This window comes from Sinohyriopsis cumingii, chromosome 14 (assembly GCF_028554795.1).
Source record: "Sinohyriopsis cumingii isolate HCF-2022 chromosome 14, ASM2855479v2, whole genome shotgun sequence".
NCBI lineage: Eukaryota > Metazoa > Mollusca > Bivalvia > Unionida > Unionidae > Sinohyriopsis > Sinohyriopsis cumingii.
Window position 1 is genome coordinate 77284778 of NC_142974.1, and position 14660 is coordinate 77299437.

Below are 14660 nucleotides of genomic sequence, written 5' to 3' on the forward strand. Positions count from 1 at the left end.
GTTATACCTCAGTTTGATTGATACTGGAATTTGTTGATCTATTGATACAAATTTTGATTTGTGTGTGGTTAAATTAACTGATCAGTAATCAAGTTATAATCTGCTAGTACCTCAGTTTGATCAGTAAACAAGTTATAATCTACTAGTACATTTCTTACAAAAACTATTTTATTGTGAGGGAAATTCTAAGAATGATAATACTGTGTCAATTTTAGATTACACCTGTGCACCAAAATGTGAAGAGGGTTTCCAGCGTGATGACAGCGATATATGTGTACCCAAGTAAGTAATCGCACATTAGTTTGGTAGGCACTGTTTCAATATTTTATTCTCTGAAAGATATATTTAAGCTTCGTATTCCTGTTATGGGCTTTAAATCACAGACAAGAAGATCTGTTGTCCATCGTCTGTCTGTCTTTTAGCACAGGTTTATTGTCCCTATTCTTACTAAACTGCTTGGAGGATTGCTATGAAATGATTTACACATATTCTTCTCATAGTCTTAAATAATTAAGGTGCTACTCAGACATCCAATATGCCCACCATAATTTTGAAACTTTTGGTTATCACTTCTGCTTCTGAACTGAATGTCATATCGTAATGTAGTTTTAACCAGAAGGCTTTTTATGGTGTCTCATTGGTCTTAAATGAAAACAGTGCCATGTTGACATACAGTCTTTCCACCAAAGCAGCTATGTTGAAAATCTTGTTATCACTGAAGAATATCGAAGAGTATTTCGACAATGAAAGGAAGAAATGGTCTTTTCTTGAATTCTGGAAACTCTTTTAAGCTAGTAGAGCATCAAGGAATCATCTGTTTTTCACCCTGTAGAATGGTTTTGCATCTGACATGCATTGATATATATCCATCCATCAGTTATTTATTGTTACTACTCTTGATTCTATATATCAGATCCAATAAGATTTGAAATATAAGTTAATAATTAAATTTTTCTTTATTCATTATGATTTACAGCATTCTGATTGGACAGGCCCTTTTGAATAATTGGGGTTCATACCTATTTGAACCCAATTATTTTTTAAGCTTCACAGATCATACAGTTTGCACATCATTTTGTCAGTTCATGCTTCATTGAATTTTAAAAATAAACATCCAGCCCATAAAAATCATCAAAATTTGGGAAGAGCTCAATAGAATCCACATTTATGAATAAATTGATATTGCATTGGATTGGCTGAGCTTGTATCCATTTCTGACCTGATTTTGATCAAACATCTATATGATTTATCAAGCTCTTTGACAAATTCAACAATGAGCATCCATGCATACTAATTAGATGATCTTGCATCTGATTGGTTGAGCATGTTACCCATCTGGAGGACATATTTCTGCTCTGATTCTTATCAGACTTGAAATGTGTGCTTATATCATTGAGAAATATAAATATAATAATAGATATTTACCTACTAAATAAAAATAATAAATAAAAATCAGGCTAATTTAATTTGATAAATGAAAATATCATGTGATATTCAATTGGTTTTAATGAGATTAGGATATGTATATAGAAATCCATTGCAGAGGCTCATCTTGATAGTAAATTAAAAACAAATCTTATAATCTTTGTGTGACTATCTTTTATACTAAGTGAAACAGTTTTCTTAATTATTATGTCATAATTTTAATTCCTAATAAAATCTTTGAATCATTTGTAATATTGAACTTTATTGAGCAACACATTTTTGACATGCATTACTGTAACCATGCTTACATGCTCCAGTGGTCATACTCCAAATACTGGTACATCACCAAAACCTTCCATTGATGCTTCAGTAATATTATTATGTGTTTGGATAAAAATTAAATTCCATGTATCCTGAACCATGTAATAAATAAAGAATTGGAAAGTATTTGCCACTTCAGTGAGACCTGACACTTCCTTGTAAAGGGCACTTGTCCATAAAAAGACAGCATGTATTAACTTTCCCTTTCTAAAAATTTACTTATATATTTTACCTCATCAGAATGGACACATGGATGCATTGGACATAATATTGTGCTGCTTTGAGTGTTCTTTATAAACCAGTTTCACCAGATGCTAATTAAGGATCAATCATAATTGTTTTTGGCACGTTCTCCAACCTACTAACCTTAAATTTTAATAGCAGCAATTACTTATCCTGCTTCTATTGCTTAGCCAACCTATTTTCATGCCAACAATTCACCATCCTTTCAACTGCAAGACCATCCCATCACTCATCAGGTCCATGGTGCCCAGGTTGCCTTAGCTCTAATATGGAGTTCTCTAACTCTCCTTCCTTTGTTAATGCAGGAAAGGGGAACAGCCCAAAATAAGCAAATCCTCTCGTGCTGTGCATCCCTGTCCCACACGTCCCAGTACATGCTTGCCTAGGCCTCTAGGGGCTTTATCAAGCATCATGAACAATTGGTGAGTCCTCCAATGTAACGAGGGTTATAGACTCCATTTTTGATAACAACTTCCACCATCAAGGACCCCCATTTTCTTTCTCCGATCCAATCTGGTGAAATTGAGGGAAGAGGTGCACTTCGTTTTGCAGAAAGAGGGAGTCGAGATGGTCTTGATCGACCAGTCTCCCTCCTACTCCCCAATCGCCTGGTCACCAAGAAATGCAGGAAATTTTGAACCATAATCAATATCTCCCCATTCAACCAGTTTCTCTTGTAGGAATTCTTCAGGTTGGAGACAATCCCTCAATCTGGAATGCTCTTTGCCCATTCAATTTGGCCAACTCCATAAGAATACTTTCCTTATATATACTGTATATGGCCCATTTCCAAGAAAACAAAAGGGTTTCTTCAAATATGAACTTTGCCTTACATATTCATTTTATTAATCAGCAAGTTGGTTTGCAGACCAGTCTATACTTTCAAAGAAAATGGTGCCAGATGTTGCTTTAAAGCATGAGTTGTGGATATCACTTTTAATTAGATTAAAGTAATCCAGCACTCTGAGCACATCATCTTGTTCATTGCTGAATTCCAGTTCACAACCATCCTGCAAAAGTTACATGTGTAAACTAGTTAAAAAGTGAGTATTTAATATAAATGTTGGAAGTTGAGCACAGCAGCAGTGGTTTGCATCCTTCTCTTAGAGCATTGCAACGGCGGGTTACATCCTCCAATTAGGGATGTACTGCACTGCTGTTAGGGAGGTTAATCACTGTGATGGCAGGTTGCTCCTTCCCATTAGGGAGGTAGAGTACTGCAACACGTTTTTGTTTCTCTCTGGGGCCCATTCTTACAGCACAATATGTGACTCAGAAAGACAGTCGACCTTCTAAAAATGGGCCTTTCCCTCTATGGTGAGTACAACTCAATTTCTGTTTTTCATCACTTTGACAAGAACATCGGCCTACCCACCTGACAAACTCAGCTATGCAATAGCGGCAGGATAATTAATTGCTGATATGAAAATGTTGTTTCTTGGTGGGTAAAACTAAGCAATACTCACCTGTCATTATTGCCGAATGCCCTTCTCCCACCCTGCTTTGATGTCTTTTGTGACCATCATCTGTGAAAATATTAGGGGTAATATCTACCTTCTGCACATGTCTTTGTGACATAAAGAGTGGACTGCAAAAGGTTATTCTGTCTTTTCTCCACTCGGTGGGTGGATGTATACACATCAAACAGATGGTGAGTTTTTGGCACAAAAATAGGTTAGTTACGCAATAGTGGCAGGTAAGTATTGCATAATTAAAATTAGTTTTAACCCCCAAAAATATACATGTTAATGAAAACACTGAATCATTTTGTGTACTTGCATGTAGGAAAACTTTGCCACATGGTGCTAAATTTCATAAATTATTGTTGTTTTGTTTTTATCTTTACAGAAGTACAGTTATTACAACAAAAGCGGGAGGTAACATATTATTCTACTTGGATGTTGTTTTTTTTTAATTGACTAAATTATTTTTCTTTACTTTGGCAAAGTACCATTTTGTAAGAATGACAATTGCTTGGTGAGAATTGCTGTTCACATGTTAAAATATCTGTTTTAAAATGCTTATATAAATGGGGAAAATGTTTTGTTTAGGCAAACTTGGTGTTGTTTTGGGTTTAATGCCATTTAAGGCAATAAAACTCCTAGCTCTGTACCTACTGTTCAGTTACTTTACTAGCCCTGTTTGCTTGGCACAACATATATGATAGGTCCTTTCAGAACTGTTATTTGGGGCCTCAGGTGGCTGTCAGTCTAAAGCACTTTCCTTTACCAGTCATTGCCATCTCACCTCTGTCTGCATGGGTTTCCTTTACCAGTCACTGTCATCTCACCTCTGTCTGCATGGGTTTCCTCTACCAGTCACTGCTGTCTCATCTCTGTCTGCGTGGGTTTCCTTTACTTGTCACTGCCATCTCACCTCTGTCTTTGTGGGTTTCCTTTACCAGTCACTGTCATCTCACCTCTGTCTGCGTGGGTTTCCTTTACCAGTCACTGCCATCTCACCATTGTCTACATGGATTTCCTTTACCAGTCACTGCCATCTCACCTCTGTCTGCATGGATTTCCTTTACCAGTCACTGCCATCTCACCTCTGACTGCATGGGTTTCCTTTACCAGTCACTGCAGTCTCATCTCTGCTTGGGTTTCCTTTACCAGTTCACTGCCATCTCATCTCTGTCTGCGTGGGTTTCCTTTACCAGTCACTGCCATCTCACCTCTGTCTGCATGGGTTTCCTTTACCAGTCACTGCCGTCTCACCTCTGTCTGCATGGGTTAGTCTTAGTCTCAGCTTATGTGAGAAAACTTGTCCATTACTTTCCATGCATCTGTGGTCTTTCTGGCTTCTTCTTCCACCAGTTATTTTGGCCGCCATGTAGAGCCTATCATGTGCCGAAAAATGGTGTTAAGCCTATGGCAACAAGAACAACTGTTATTTGGACATCAATATTCCACATGAATGCCCTTCAGAACTGTTCAAGTCACTGAGATCTCATCCTTATTGATGCATTAGACCAGTGTTATTTCATTTAGGTATTAAATGAAATCATGTAAGGAAATCCCTTGAAATTATTTGCAATATCCTGTCAGTGAACAGCATGAAATGAATTGATTTTTTAAGTCATAGAAGTAAAGCATGATTAAAAAATGGCCAATAGCATCTTTATGTTTAGGGCTGTTCCAGTAAAACATATATCCCCATAGGGGACGGCACTTCAAAAAAACTTCTGTTGGAGGTTGTGTTTCAAACTATTTTATTTTTGACAGTAGAAGGTTGGTTAGGAATAAAACTTTGGGTCAGAAAATGATGCCAGTACACGCGAGTGCACTTAATTTGTATGAATTTACGTACTTTTAAAGCAGTGAGCATTCAGCAAATTACATCAACATTGTGGATATAAAAAAATCTGCTTTGCGCAGTGTGTAATTTTTATTAAACTTTGAACTTTAAAAGTGCATTTCGCGACGTAAATCACACTGCCGCAGCTGTCTCACAGCGCTTGATGCGACATCCAGATATCTGGATACTTTGGTTTGACATGAATGGCTGTTAAACTAAATTTGATTGGGTCATTGGGCCCTGGAACAAGCATTTTATGGTAGTTTTAGCCTTACTTTCATAATGGAAGTTTTACAAATGTGTGTTTTGAATAAGGGCCACACAGAAAAACAAATTGGCTGAATCACAGCATGGTTTGTCTTCTGATGACTTTTCAGTCGACAAATATTGGCTGCTGATAGCTATGATGACAATGAATTTCATGTATATCGGTCTGTTGGACATTGGGAAAATGTCGCTGGAAATACCAGTGTGTGATTTTGAGCCCAAAATTGATGTTGACTGCAAGTCCGATGTACGTGTTGGATGGACAATATGCCGCTTATATTTATTCAAGATACCCATGTCTAAACAAGCAGACTATGGGAATGTTGTACTTAAAACCCTAATACAGCATTATGGAAGAGAAAAATCTGGCTTAAGAGGCAGCAAAGCACCAATTAAAGGAAGAGAATATTTGGCAGAGTTCATGTTAGTTAATTGAGTTGTATGAGAAGAAATAAAAAATGTTAACACAAAAATCACTGAAGCTACGAGTTCTTGCATTAAAGTCTCACATTAAATAACATTTGAAGTAGCCACAATAGTAGTTTAGGATGCAACTGTACTAATTTCACCTTTTGGTATATCCAAATCTTGAATGTGATGGAGGAACATAGCTCCAAAATGAACACATCAATTTTAGAACCTCTTCATTGACTATGAATCAAGTATCTGAACCGAACTGAATTTTTAGAATTTTTTAAACTCTTTTGACAACATAGTAACTAGCTGTCAGATATGGAGTAAGCCTATGGTCTTTCTGCCATCCCAGCCAAGACCTCACCACAACCACATGACCATGCCCAATGACATCACAGTAATAATCGCTATACAACTAGAGATGACATCTCTTCGAGAATTTTGATTTCAGTAGAGCCTTAACAGAGTGGAACAGTAAGAAAGAGTGACAGATATTTAAGTGTTAGGGGGATATTTAACAATAGCTATTTCTTCCACAACCACTTCCTCATTGGAGATCATACACACACAAAACTTAGAGTAAATCCTGAAATCCTGGCAGCATCTCTGCAGGCTGCAGGGGAGATAACTTGACTAGTCGATTTTATTAGTCTCTGGTTATCCCATGATATTTCTGTTACTTGAACATTATCTTACAGTGTGTCCAGTCAGCATGGTTGAAAAAGGTTTACAGCCATTGAGAGTTGTTTAAGGGCTCACATTTCTACGAGAACCATACTATAAGTCAGTGAAGATAAAATAGATATATATGGGTTTGACTGTCCCTGATTGGTTGATAATGAAAGTAAGATTTTAGTAAAAACAATCTTGTGGGAGCTTGTCTTACTTGTAACTGAAAAGAGTGATGGTCATTGTTTTATTAATATAATTTCCGTCCCTTTACAGACCTGAGTTTGGATGACTCGTTAGTGAAATCAGCAGCTGACTCTTTGGTGCAGTATTGAAAGCACACATTTTGAATTTCCATCGATCCAGAAAATGATGCGACTGTTATGGTTTTCTTTTCACAAAAGCTGTCGTCATAGATATGTCTATACTGATACAAATTTGATCATGAGCACTCGAATTTTAAGTTACTGAATTTTAATATCATGGTGTTTGCACAAGTTTACAGTGGGAACTGAATTAGTACAGAGAGTCCTGATCTCTTGAGTTTTGTGCAGAAATATGGAATCCAAGCAGAATACATCCAGAAATGTAGAGGTTTTCAATCTTGGATTTAGTCTCTCCATTGCATTTCACACTGATATGCATATTCACAGAACATCTGTATAGTAGTAAGAAAAGTAAGTGAGAAATTTAGATACATATCATAAGCAAGACAAACAGTTTGTGGGGGGACAAGATCATAAGAACAGGCTGGAACGAAGAAGTATAATAAAAACATTAATGAGTAGATGTGTGCCTCTTTTTTTATGTGTGCAACTTTATTTTCTCAGCTTCAGTAAGACATTTTATCAAAAGGAGTATGTGAGAAAGCATGCCAGTAGCTTCTCGAGGGTCGGTGGTTCTTTCCAGTGATTCCCTGGGTTCTTCCTCCACCATTAATACTGGCTGCCATGTATAGCTTATCGTGTGCTGAAAAATGGTGTTAAGCCCTACAACAAAAACAACAACAACATCATCAAAAGGAAGACAATAAAAGGTGTACAGCTAACTAAACCAATATGAATTTAGCTACTTAAAAACTGTATGAAATCGATTTTAACCTTCTGGTCTGTTTCTGTTCATTCTGGTGATATGTCCACTGAATCAGTATGGTTGGAAAAATATTGGCAAATTGAAAAATTGAAAAATCTTTTGGCAGATTATGATTATACACTAATTCTGCCTGAGAGATGTGAATAATTTTATTTCTTGGTTTGTTGATTGTGGTTGTTGCTCAATTCAAATGCATCATTGAAAAACACTGATGCATTCTCATACTTTGTTACAAATATTTATTACAGATGCATATCTCCAGATATTGGTGAATATAGCTTGAATAAGTTATTATAACAGTTCTAGTTGGAACAATGAACATTGTGAGAAAATTTAAGTGAGCTAAAATGTAAAATTTTTGGCAGAGTGTGATTCAGGATTGCTCAAGACTTTTCCATCTCATATGCTCACCATGAAAAATCCACTTGTACCAACTGATGATGACTTTTAGGTACCTGTCAAAAAGGCATAATTGATGATAGTCAAAGGTCTACAAAAATTACTCGAGTCGAAAGTTATAAACTCATACAGCTGAGGCAAAAATGATTGCCACAGTTTATTAGTTGGTTAAATTTAGTTTGGTTTAATTTGTTTTTTAATTATTTTTAAACAATATATTAGGTGGAGGAAGAACACCGAAAGACCACCAACCTAAATTGGATGATCTGTGACAAACTCACTCTGTGAGATGTGCAAGTGATGTAAAAGCAAGCACCTTAGTTCACTTGGGCACATGGAGCCTCTGTTGATTTAATGTTTATCTCCAACAGCCAAAGTCATTTAGACATGAGATCTCCGGTTTCGGTAGATCATATGGCCTTTACACCATTTTCAGATGAAGAAAATATATATAAAGTAGCCCTTTTTACTGCTGAAGAAAATCCAAGTCCTTTTGAGACACCAAACACCATTTATGTAGAACCACTGACCTTCCACAAGTAACTGGCAACATTCTCATTTACACATTGGAGGCAAGGAATCACATGACAAGCATCTTGTACCACTGCTATGGAAGCCTCTCAGATCTGTATCACAAGACATGCATCTTATACCACTCTGCCATGAAAGCTCCTCAGGCCATAGGTATAAGTCTCATATGAAAGACTAGAAGTGAGAGGTAGAACCTGTGACAACTGGATTGAAAGTGCAGAATGTTACTACTATGCCATCAGTGATGATGATGATGCTGTTGACAATACAGTTAACTGCAATGACATTGATTTTATGAGTACTCTGGGAAAAATGATTCCTTGACTTTCATTCATTTTTTAAAATCTAACTTATGATATAAAAATGTTTGACTTGATATATTTTTTTATGACTTTATATTAGTCTTGTAACAAGACATAAAAAATAAGGCATCGGTAACAGAATAAGATGTTCCTACAAGAAATGATATAGTGTAAAAGTAGACAGAAATAATGCAACATCACTTCCACAGACATCAATGGGTTTTTTCTTCTGACAAATCGTGTATTATAAGTTTACCAAAACATTTATTGAAAAAAATAATAACAAGGAATCATAGCATCTGACCACACATTTAAAACAATGCAAGGTTTAGCTATTATTTTAATCAAAAGCAGCATGCCTGAGAACAAAGAAAAATAGCAAGACATAGTGATCACTTTAGTAAACACACAGTTTAGTAAGGATACAAATTCATGATTTCTGTATTAGAAATCCCTATTATAAAATCTATATTCATGGACATTAAATTAGTAGGTGTTATGGGACTGATCAATGACATCTACTAATAATATGCCATCATGAAAATTTGTGATTTCACAGTATCAGAGACATACTTGGCTGACAGACAAACAAACAAGAGGACAAAAGATTGATTATAATGAATGAATAAAAATAAAAATATGCAGTAGACTATATGATCTATAAGAATTCGGTAGATTACCTCCAGCCAGCTGTCATTTAAATCGCTTCTATCCACAACCCAATATTAACATCGCTTCTACCGCCCACTAACCCATAGCCAGAAATTATGTTTAAAATATATGCTTCTGTGTTTTCTGATTAAAACATCTGACGGTGGATCATAATTTTTTTTAATTGCATCTGTTGTGGTTGGTTGAATTTGAAAGTGCCTTCCCCCCCGCCGGGGCGTATATGCTTTACTGGAACAGCCCTTGTATGAACATTGTACTCGCTCAGTCCTAATAACTGAATGAACTGTATGAAATGAAAATACTTGGTACATGTGTAACAATATGTAAAAATGGCATTCTTCTTGTGGCATGTTAACATGCATTTTCTCCATACCAGCTTAAAGGTGTCTTCCGATCACTGCAAACAAGGTGGTTGCTACGTATCAGCAGTGACCACTCCTGTTACGCAAATTAAACTTCTTTTGTTTTTTGATGCACAAGGCAGGGTGTATATAAAAGTATATTACATAAATCCTTGTTTAAATGTTTCATATTTTGATGGTACTTAAAGGTCACCAGCCATACTCCAACATTTTCCTGTTTATATCAGATTTGCCTTACATGATTAAAAATAGTTATACTCGCACAAAAAAACAAAAAAAATTATCAAGTGTAAAGAAGAAATAATTTAATTACTCGAAATAGAAGTATACAATGCTGTTACTTCCTCTTAGTTACGATTACCCACCTACAGAGGATGCAACCGGAAATAACATACATTCATCCCTACAAGATGAAGTAAATGCTTCTTGTTGTAGAATAATAAAACACTATAAACTATGGATAGGAAATATTTTAGATGAAACTAATGAAAACTAACTTACTGTTCAGCCTTGTATCGGTATGCGTGCACGACTCTCTATATTGTGTCGCTTTCAAAACTGTTCCATTGTTTTAATTATTTTTGAAAATTCCTGTTAATACAGGTAAAAAGAATCAATGCTGGCTTCCCTATGTCGGCAGACTCCAAAGGAACCAAACTTGATTTCCTTTTGTCGGCCGACTTCAAAAGAAAAAATCGGCACACTAAAAAGATACAAAAGTCAATTTTCCGGGGTCGGTTTGCATTGTAATAAAATAACTTATGTATTTTGTATCCTGTCGGTAAGTTTAAACAGTGAGTTTATTGCTCCATGCTAGTTGTGTTTATCACCCGGGTTTCTATTTGTTTGCCATATGTAGTTATAATTGATGTTTGCAGGGCAATATTATGCACAATAATAACTTGCTTTAATAATACTTTTGTAACCCATGCTAGCAAAATGATTATCATTTGCACTCACATTGAATGTATTTTAAAATAATTATTTTTTTATATTTGCAAGATACCAACTTATAGTTAATCTGGATACAATACAATCTGGGTCAGTTTGCAATAAGTAACTTATCATGCATAAATGGCAGGTGCCTTCAAGCAATCAGGTGATACTGTCGTTCATTTGCGATTTTGTTATTTGACATAAGCAATACACACTACACTAAGGATGCATACACGCACGTCAGCATCCGCTACATATACAGAGTTCGTGGATATATATTTTTAATAATAATTTTTGCTTCATGAAAAAAGAAGGAATATATGATAACAATGCAGGGTTAATTTCTTTCATTTTATTTTCAAACAAGTATATGTTTATAAATTTATTTTGTACCATGAGTGTTTGTGTGTGTGTGTGTGGGGGGCACAAATTAAACACAAAATTATTTCCTTTCTAATTTGTACGGAATAATGGAGCAAATATAATTGATGTTATTGACCAGTAATGACAAGCTTTCAATTTATGCGTGCAAACACTATGACAACTTGAAAAATAAAAACAATAAAATTAACTGGTAAGAGCTTCATATTGCAGCAACTAAATACTGACAAAATGCTCAACATTATTCTCTCTCTCTCATTTGTAATATAGTATGTATTGTATGCAGCTGTGTTACAACATGAAGCCTAAAATTAAGTATATTTGTTTTAATGTCTCATGTACACTACTCTTAGCAAATGTATACGTATTGTATAGAATATTATCTGTTACATATTTTTGTTTTATAAATGATTATTGATAATTTGACTGGAAGACTTAAATTGAGAATGTCATTGTGCAGATTTATATATTTGTTAGCATAAAAAATTATTATAAATATTTTAATTAGAACAAGCAAGATATGTCAGTTTGTTTTCTCTCATAAATATGTACGTTATGAAGTATGATTATTTTTTTTCAAGGAATATCAAAATAGTTTATTTAAATTTAGTTTTTTTCCTAAAACATATCTTACTTAGCATTTACTTTTTTGTTGAAGAAAAAGCATGCACAAACTATTGTTATGTTTGGCCAAATTGTATTTTGAGTTGGGCCAAATTGCCTTCCCTATTCGATCCCACAGATTAAATAAAAAAATTTCTGGTAAACATGGTTTTTCGGAAAAAGAAAGAACACTTTTTCCCCATCATCACTCTTTTAGTTATATCTGTATGCAACACAGTGCACCATATTTGCTGTACAAAAGCATGATCGTACGCTATATCACATAGGCATTTATGTGGGGAAATTAAGCACTTGAATGGCTAGGTTGAATAGAAGGGATAAATTTATGTCATATCAGGTTTTGGCACATGGAAACTACTGATTGTTTATCGAGATTGCCGAATAATTTTTTCCTTTTATAAAGCGGAGTTTTAAGTCTAATTAAACATTTTTATGGTGTGCATACATAACCAATGTGTTTTGTTTTTAACTATAATAATATCACACGTTTGTACAATATAGGTGGCAGGTGACCTTTAACCATAATCCTGTGAAACTCTAAGGTTTTTTGCAAAGCCATTCATCAAGCAGAGAACACATGTCAGCACAATTTTCACATGATACAACAAAGTCATCATTGACACATGCTCTTTTCTTGATGAATCTGACTTTGTCCAAGTTGACAGTGACAGGTTTCTAGTCATTGTTCTTATAATATTATGCTGAGAATTATGTCATTTCATAGTATGTGACCTTACTATAATATTTTCATTTTTTTGTACAACAACTTTGGAAAGGGGTTTATTGTTAATATCTCATGACTGTTGGACCTCTGATGGCATTGACATGTAGGTTGCGAGCTTTGTGTAGTCAAGTGATTAGAATTGCAAATGGCATGTACATGGACAAATAACATCAGTGCTCTAGTTTTGTCTTTCCTGTCAGCGGATTAAATACATAACAATTATAATACTCGCAATTTCTCAGAAAATAAATCATTTTTATAACAATTTCATGTATGTAACATCATTTAAGTTCGCTAGGTCTGCAAGTAAGTGGCCACATGACTAACTTTTTGATATGCAGTTGACACTGACCCTACACTCCAACATTAAAGTCAAAATATACAAAAAATGGACTCAGACTAATGGTGTAGGTGCTACTAACAATAGCACTTTTTCATCATCTAACCATCAAAGGTCATATATGAAAGCTGACTGTCTCTTATCTTGGCAAGTTTGAGCAACTGCTTATTAATCAATGAATTGATTATTGTTGTTGTTGTTGTGGGGTTTAACGCCATTTTTCAGCACGATGGGCTATACATGGCGGCCAGTATTAATGGTGGAGGAAGAACCCGGAAAACCCCGGAAAGAACCACCGACCCACGAGAAGCTACTGGCAAGCTTTCTCACATGCCCACATTGGCTGAATCTTAGACTCGAACCGCCGCAGACAGAGGTGAGATGGCAGTGATCCGTAACGAAGAGCGCTTTAGACCACTCGGCCACTCGGGGCCCCATGAATTGATTAAAGCACCTAATTATACCAAATGCCCTGACAAAAAGTCAGTTTCAAATTACAGGTATGCTGTCAATTAGTAATTTTATTTAGGAGCCAAATCTACTGATAATTTGATATATATAAGTTATTTCTCTGCAGGAGAGAAGATACGACCTCTTGACATTAGCATGTCAAAACTCTAGGCAAGAATAGAGTATCCTTGTGTGGAACTTATTTTTTAAAATTATTTTTTACTTTTGCCAAATAGCTAAATTAAGTACATATATCTTGGTAACATGCTGCTACTACTACTACTACTAATGTGAAATAATGATAATGCTACTAATAATAGAGTTAATGCTATTCAGTTCATAGTACATACATGTCATGAACCAAGTTTGAGATATAAACCTGCCTTAAGAGGTCACCCATCTACAAAGGCCAATATTGCTTTTCCCTGTGAGTGGCTGCTGTTGACAGGTGTGTGTGTGTGTGTGCGTAAAATTTTGTGGGCTTACAAAAATTGAACAGGATGTTGCTTTGAAAATATTTTGTTTTCTATTAATTTTCTACTGGCAAATTAGTACTCTTTGCCTTCTATTAAAGTCTCTGTTGCTTTTATTTGCAGAGAAAGCATCACCAACATCCACAGCTTCAGCTGAAAATTCCTCAAAAGAAAGCAGCAGTAGAGACAACAATACAGTCACCATCATGGCCAGTGTGATGAGTGTCTTTGTGGCAATTATATTGATTATTGTGATTATTGTTTTTGTTGGTAAGTAATGGGAAAATGGGAATAAAATTGTATCACTTCCATATTAATGTATACAGTAATCACATCATGCAATATGGATTGTCAACAAGCCATTGATCAAAGGCATGTGGATGTCATAGGCTTTTTTTATGATACCTCTCACTGATTTTATTGTATTCACTCCATGCATTTACAACTCTGGTAGCCTAGTGGTTAGAGTGTCCTCCTTAGAAGCTGAGTCATACCAAAGACACGAAAATGGTACGAAGAGCTGCCTCGCTAGGCGCTCAGCGTTAAGAGGTTAGTGTTAGGACAGGTCATCCTAAAGTCAGGATAATGTGACTGGGTGGGACATCATTCTACATGTCTGCAGCATGATGCCCAAGTGCTAGACCTCACTATAAACTGCCACACTAAAGGCATCATAGTGATATGACTGGACAATTGTTAAAGCTATGTTAAAAATCCTAATCATACACACACACACAC

The 14660-nt window shown here is 35.5% G+C and overlaps 1 protein-coding gene across 1 annotated transcript in view; it reads left to right on the top strand.

The window, feature by feature from the left end:
- Positions 1 to 14660, top strand: part of LOC149784194 (uncharacterized) — a 77052-nt gene that overhangs the window by 25968 nt on the left and 36424 nt on the right. The window contains exons 5-7 of the mRNA XM_089932956.1: positions 216 to 282; positions 3838 to 3866; positions 14046 to 14192. Of these exons, the coding sequence (XP_089789082.1) occupies positions 216 to 282; positions 3838 to 3866; positions 14046 to 14192 (243 nt within the window). The remainder of the gene's footprint in view (positions 1 to 215; positions 283 to 3837; positions 3867 to 14045; positions 14193 to 14660) is intronic.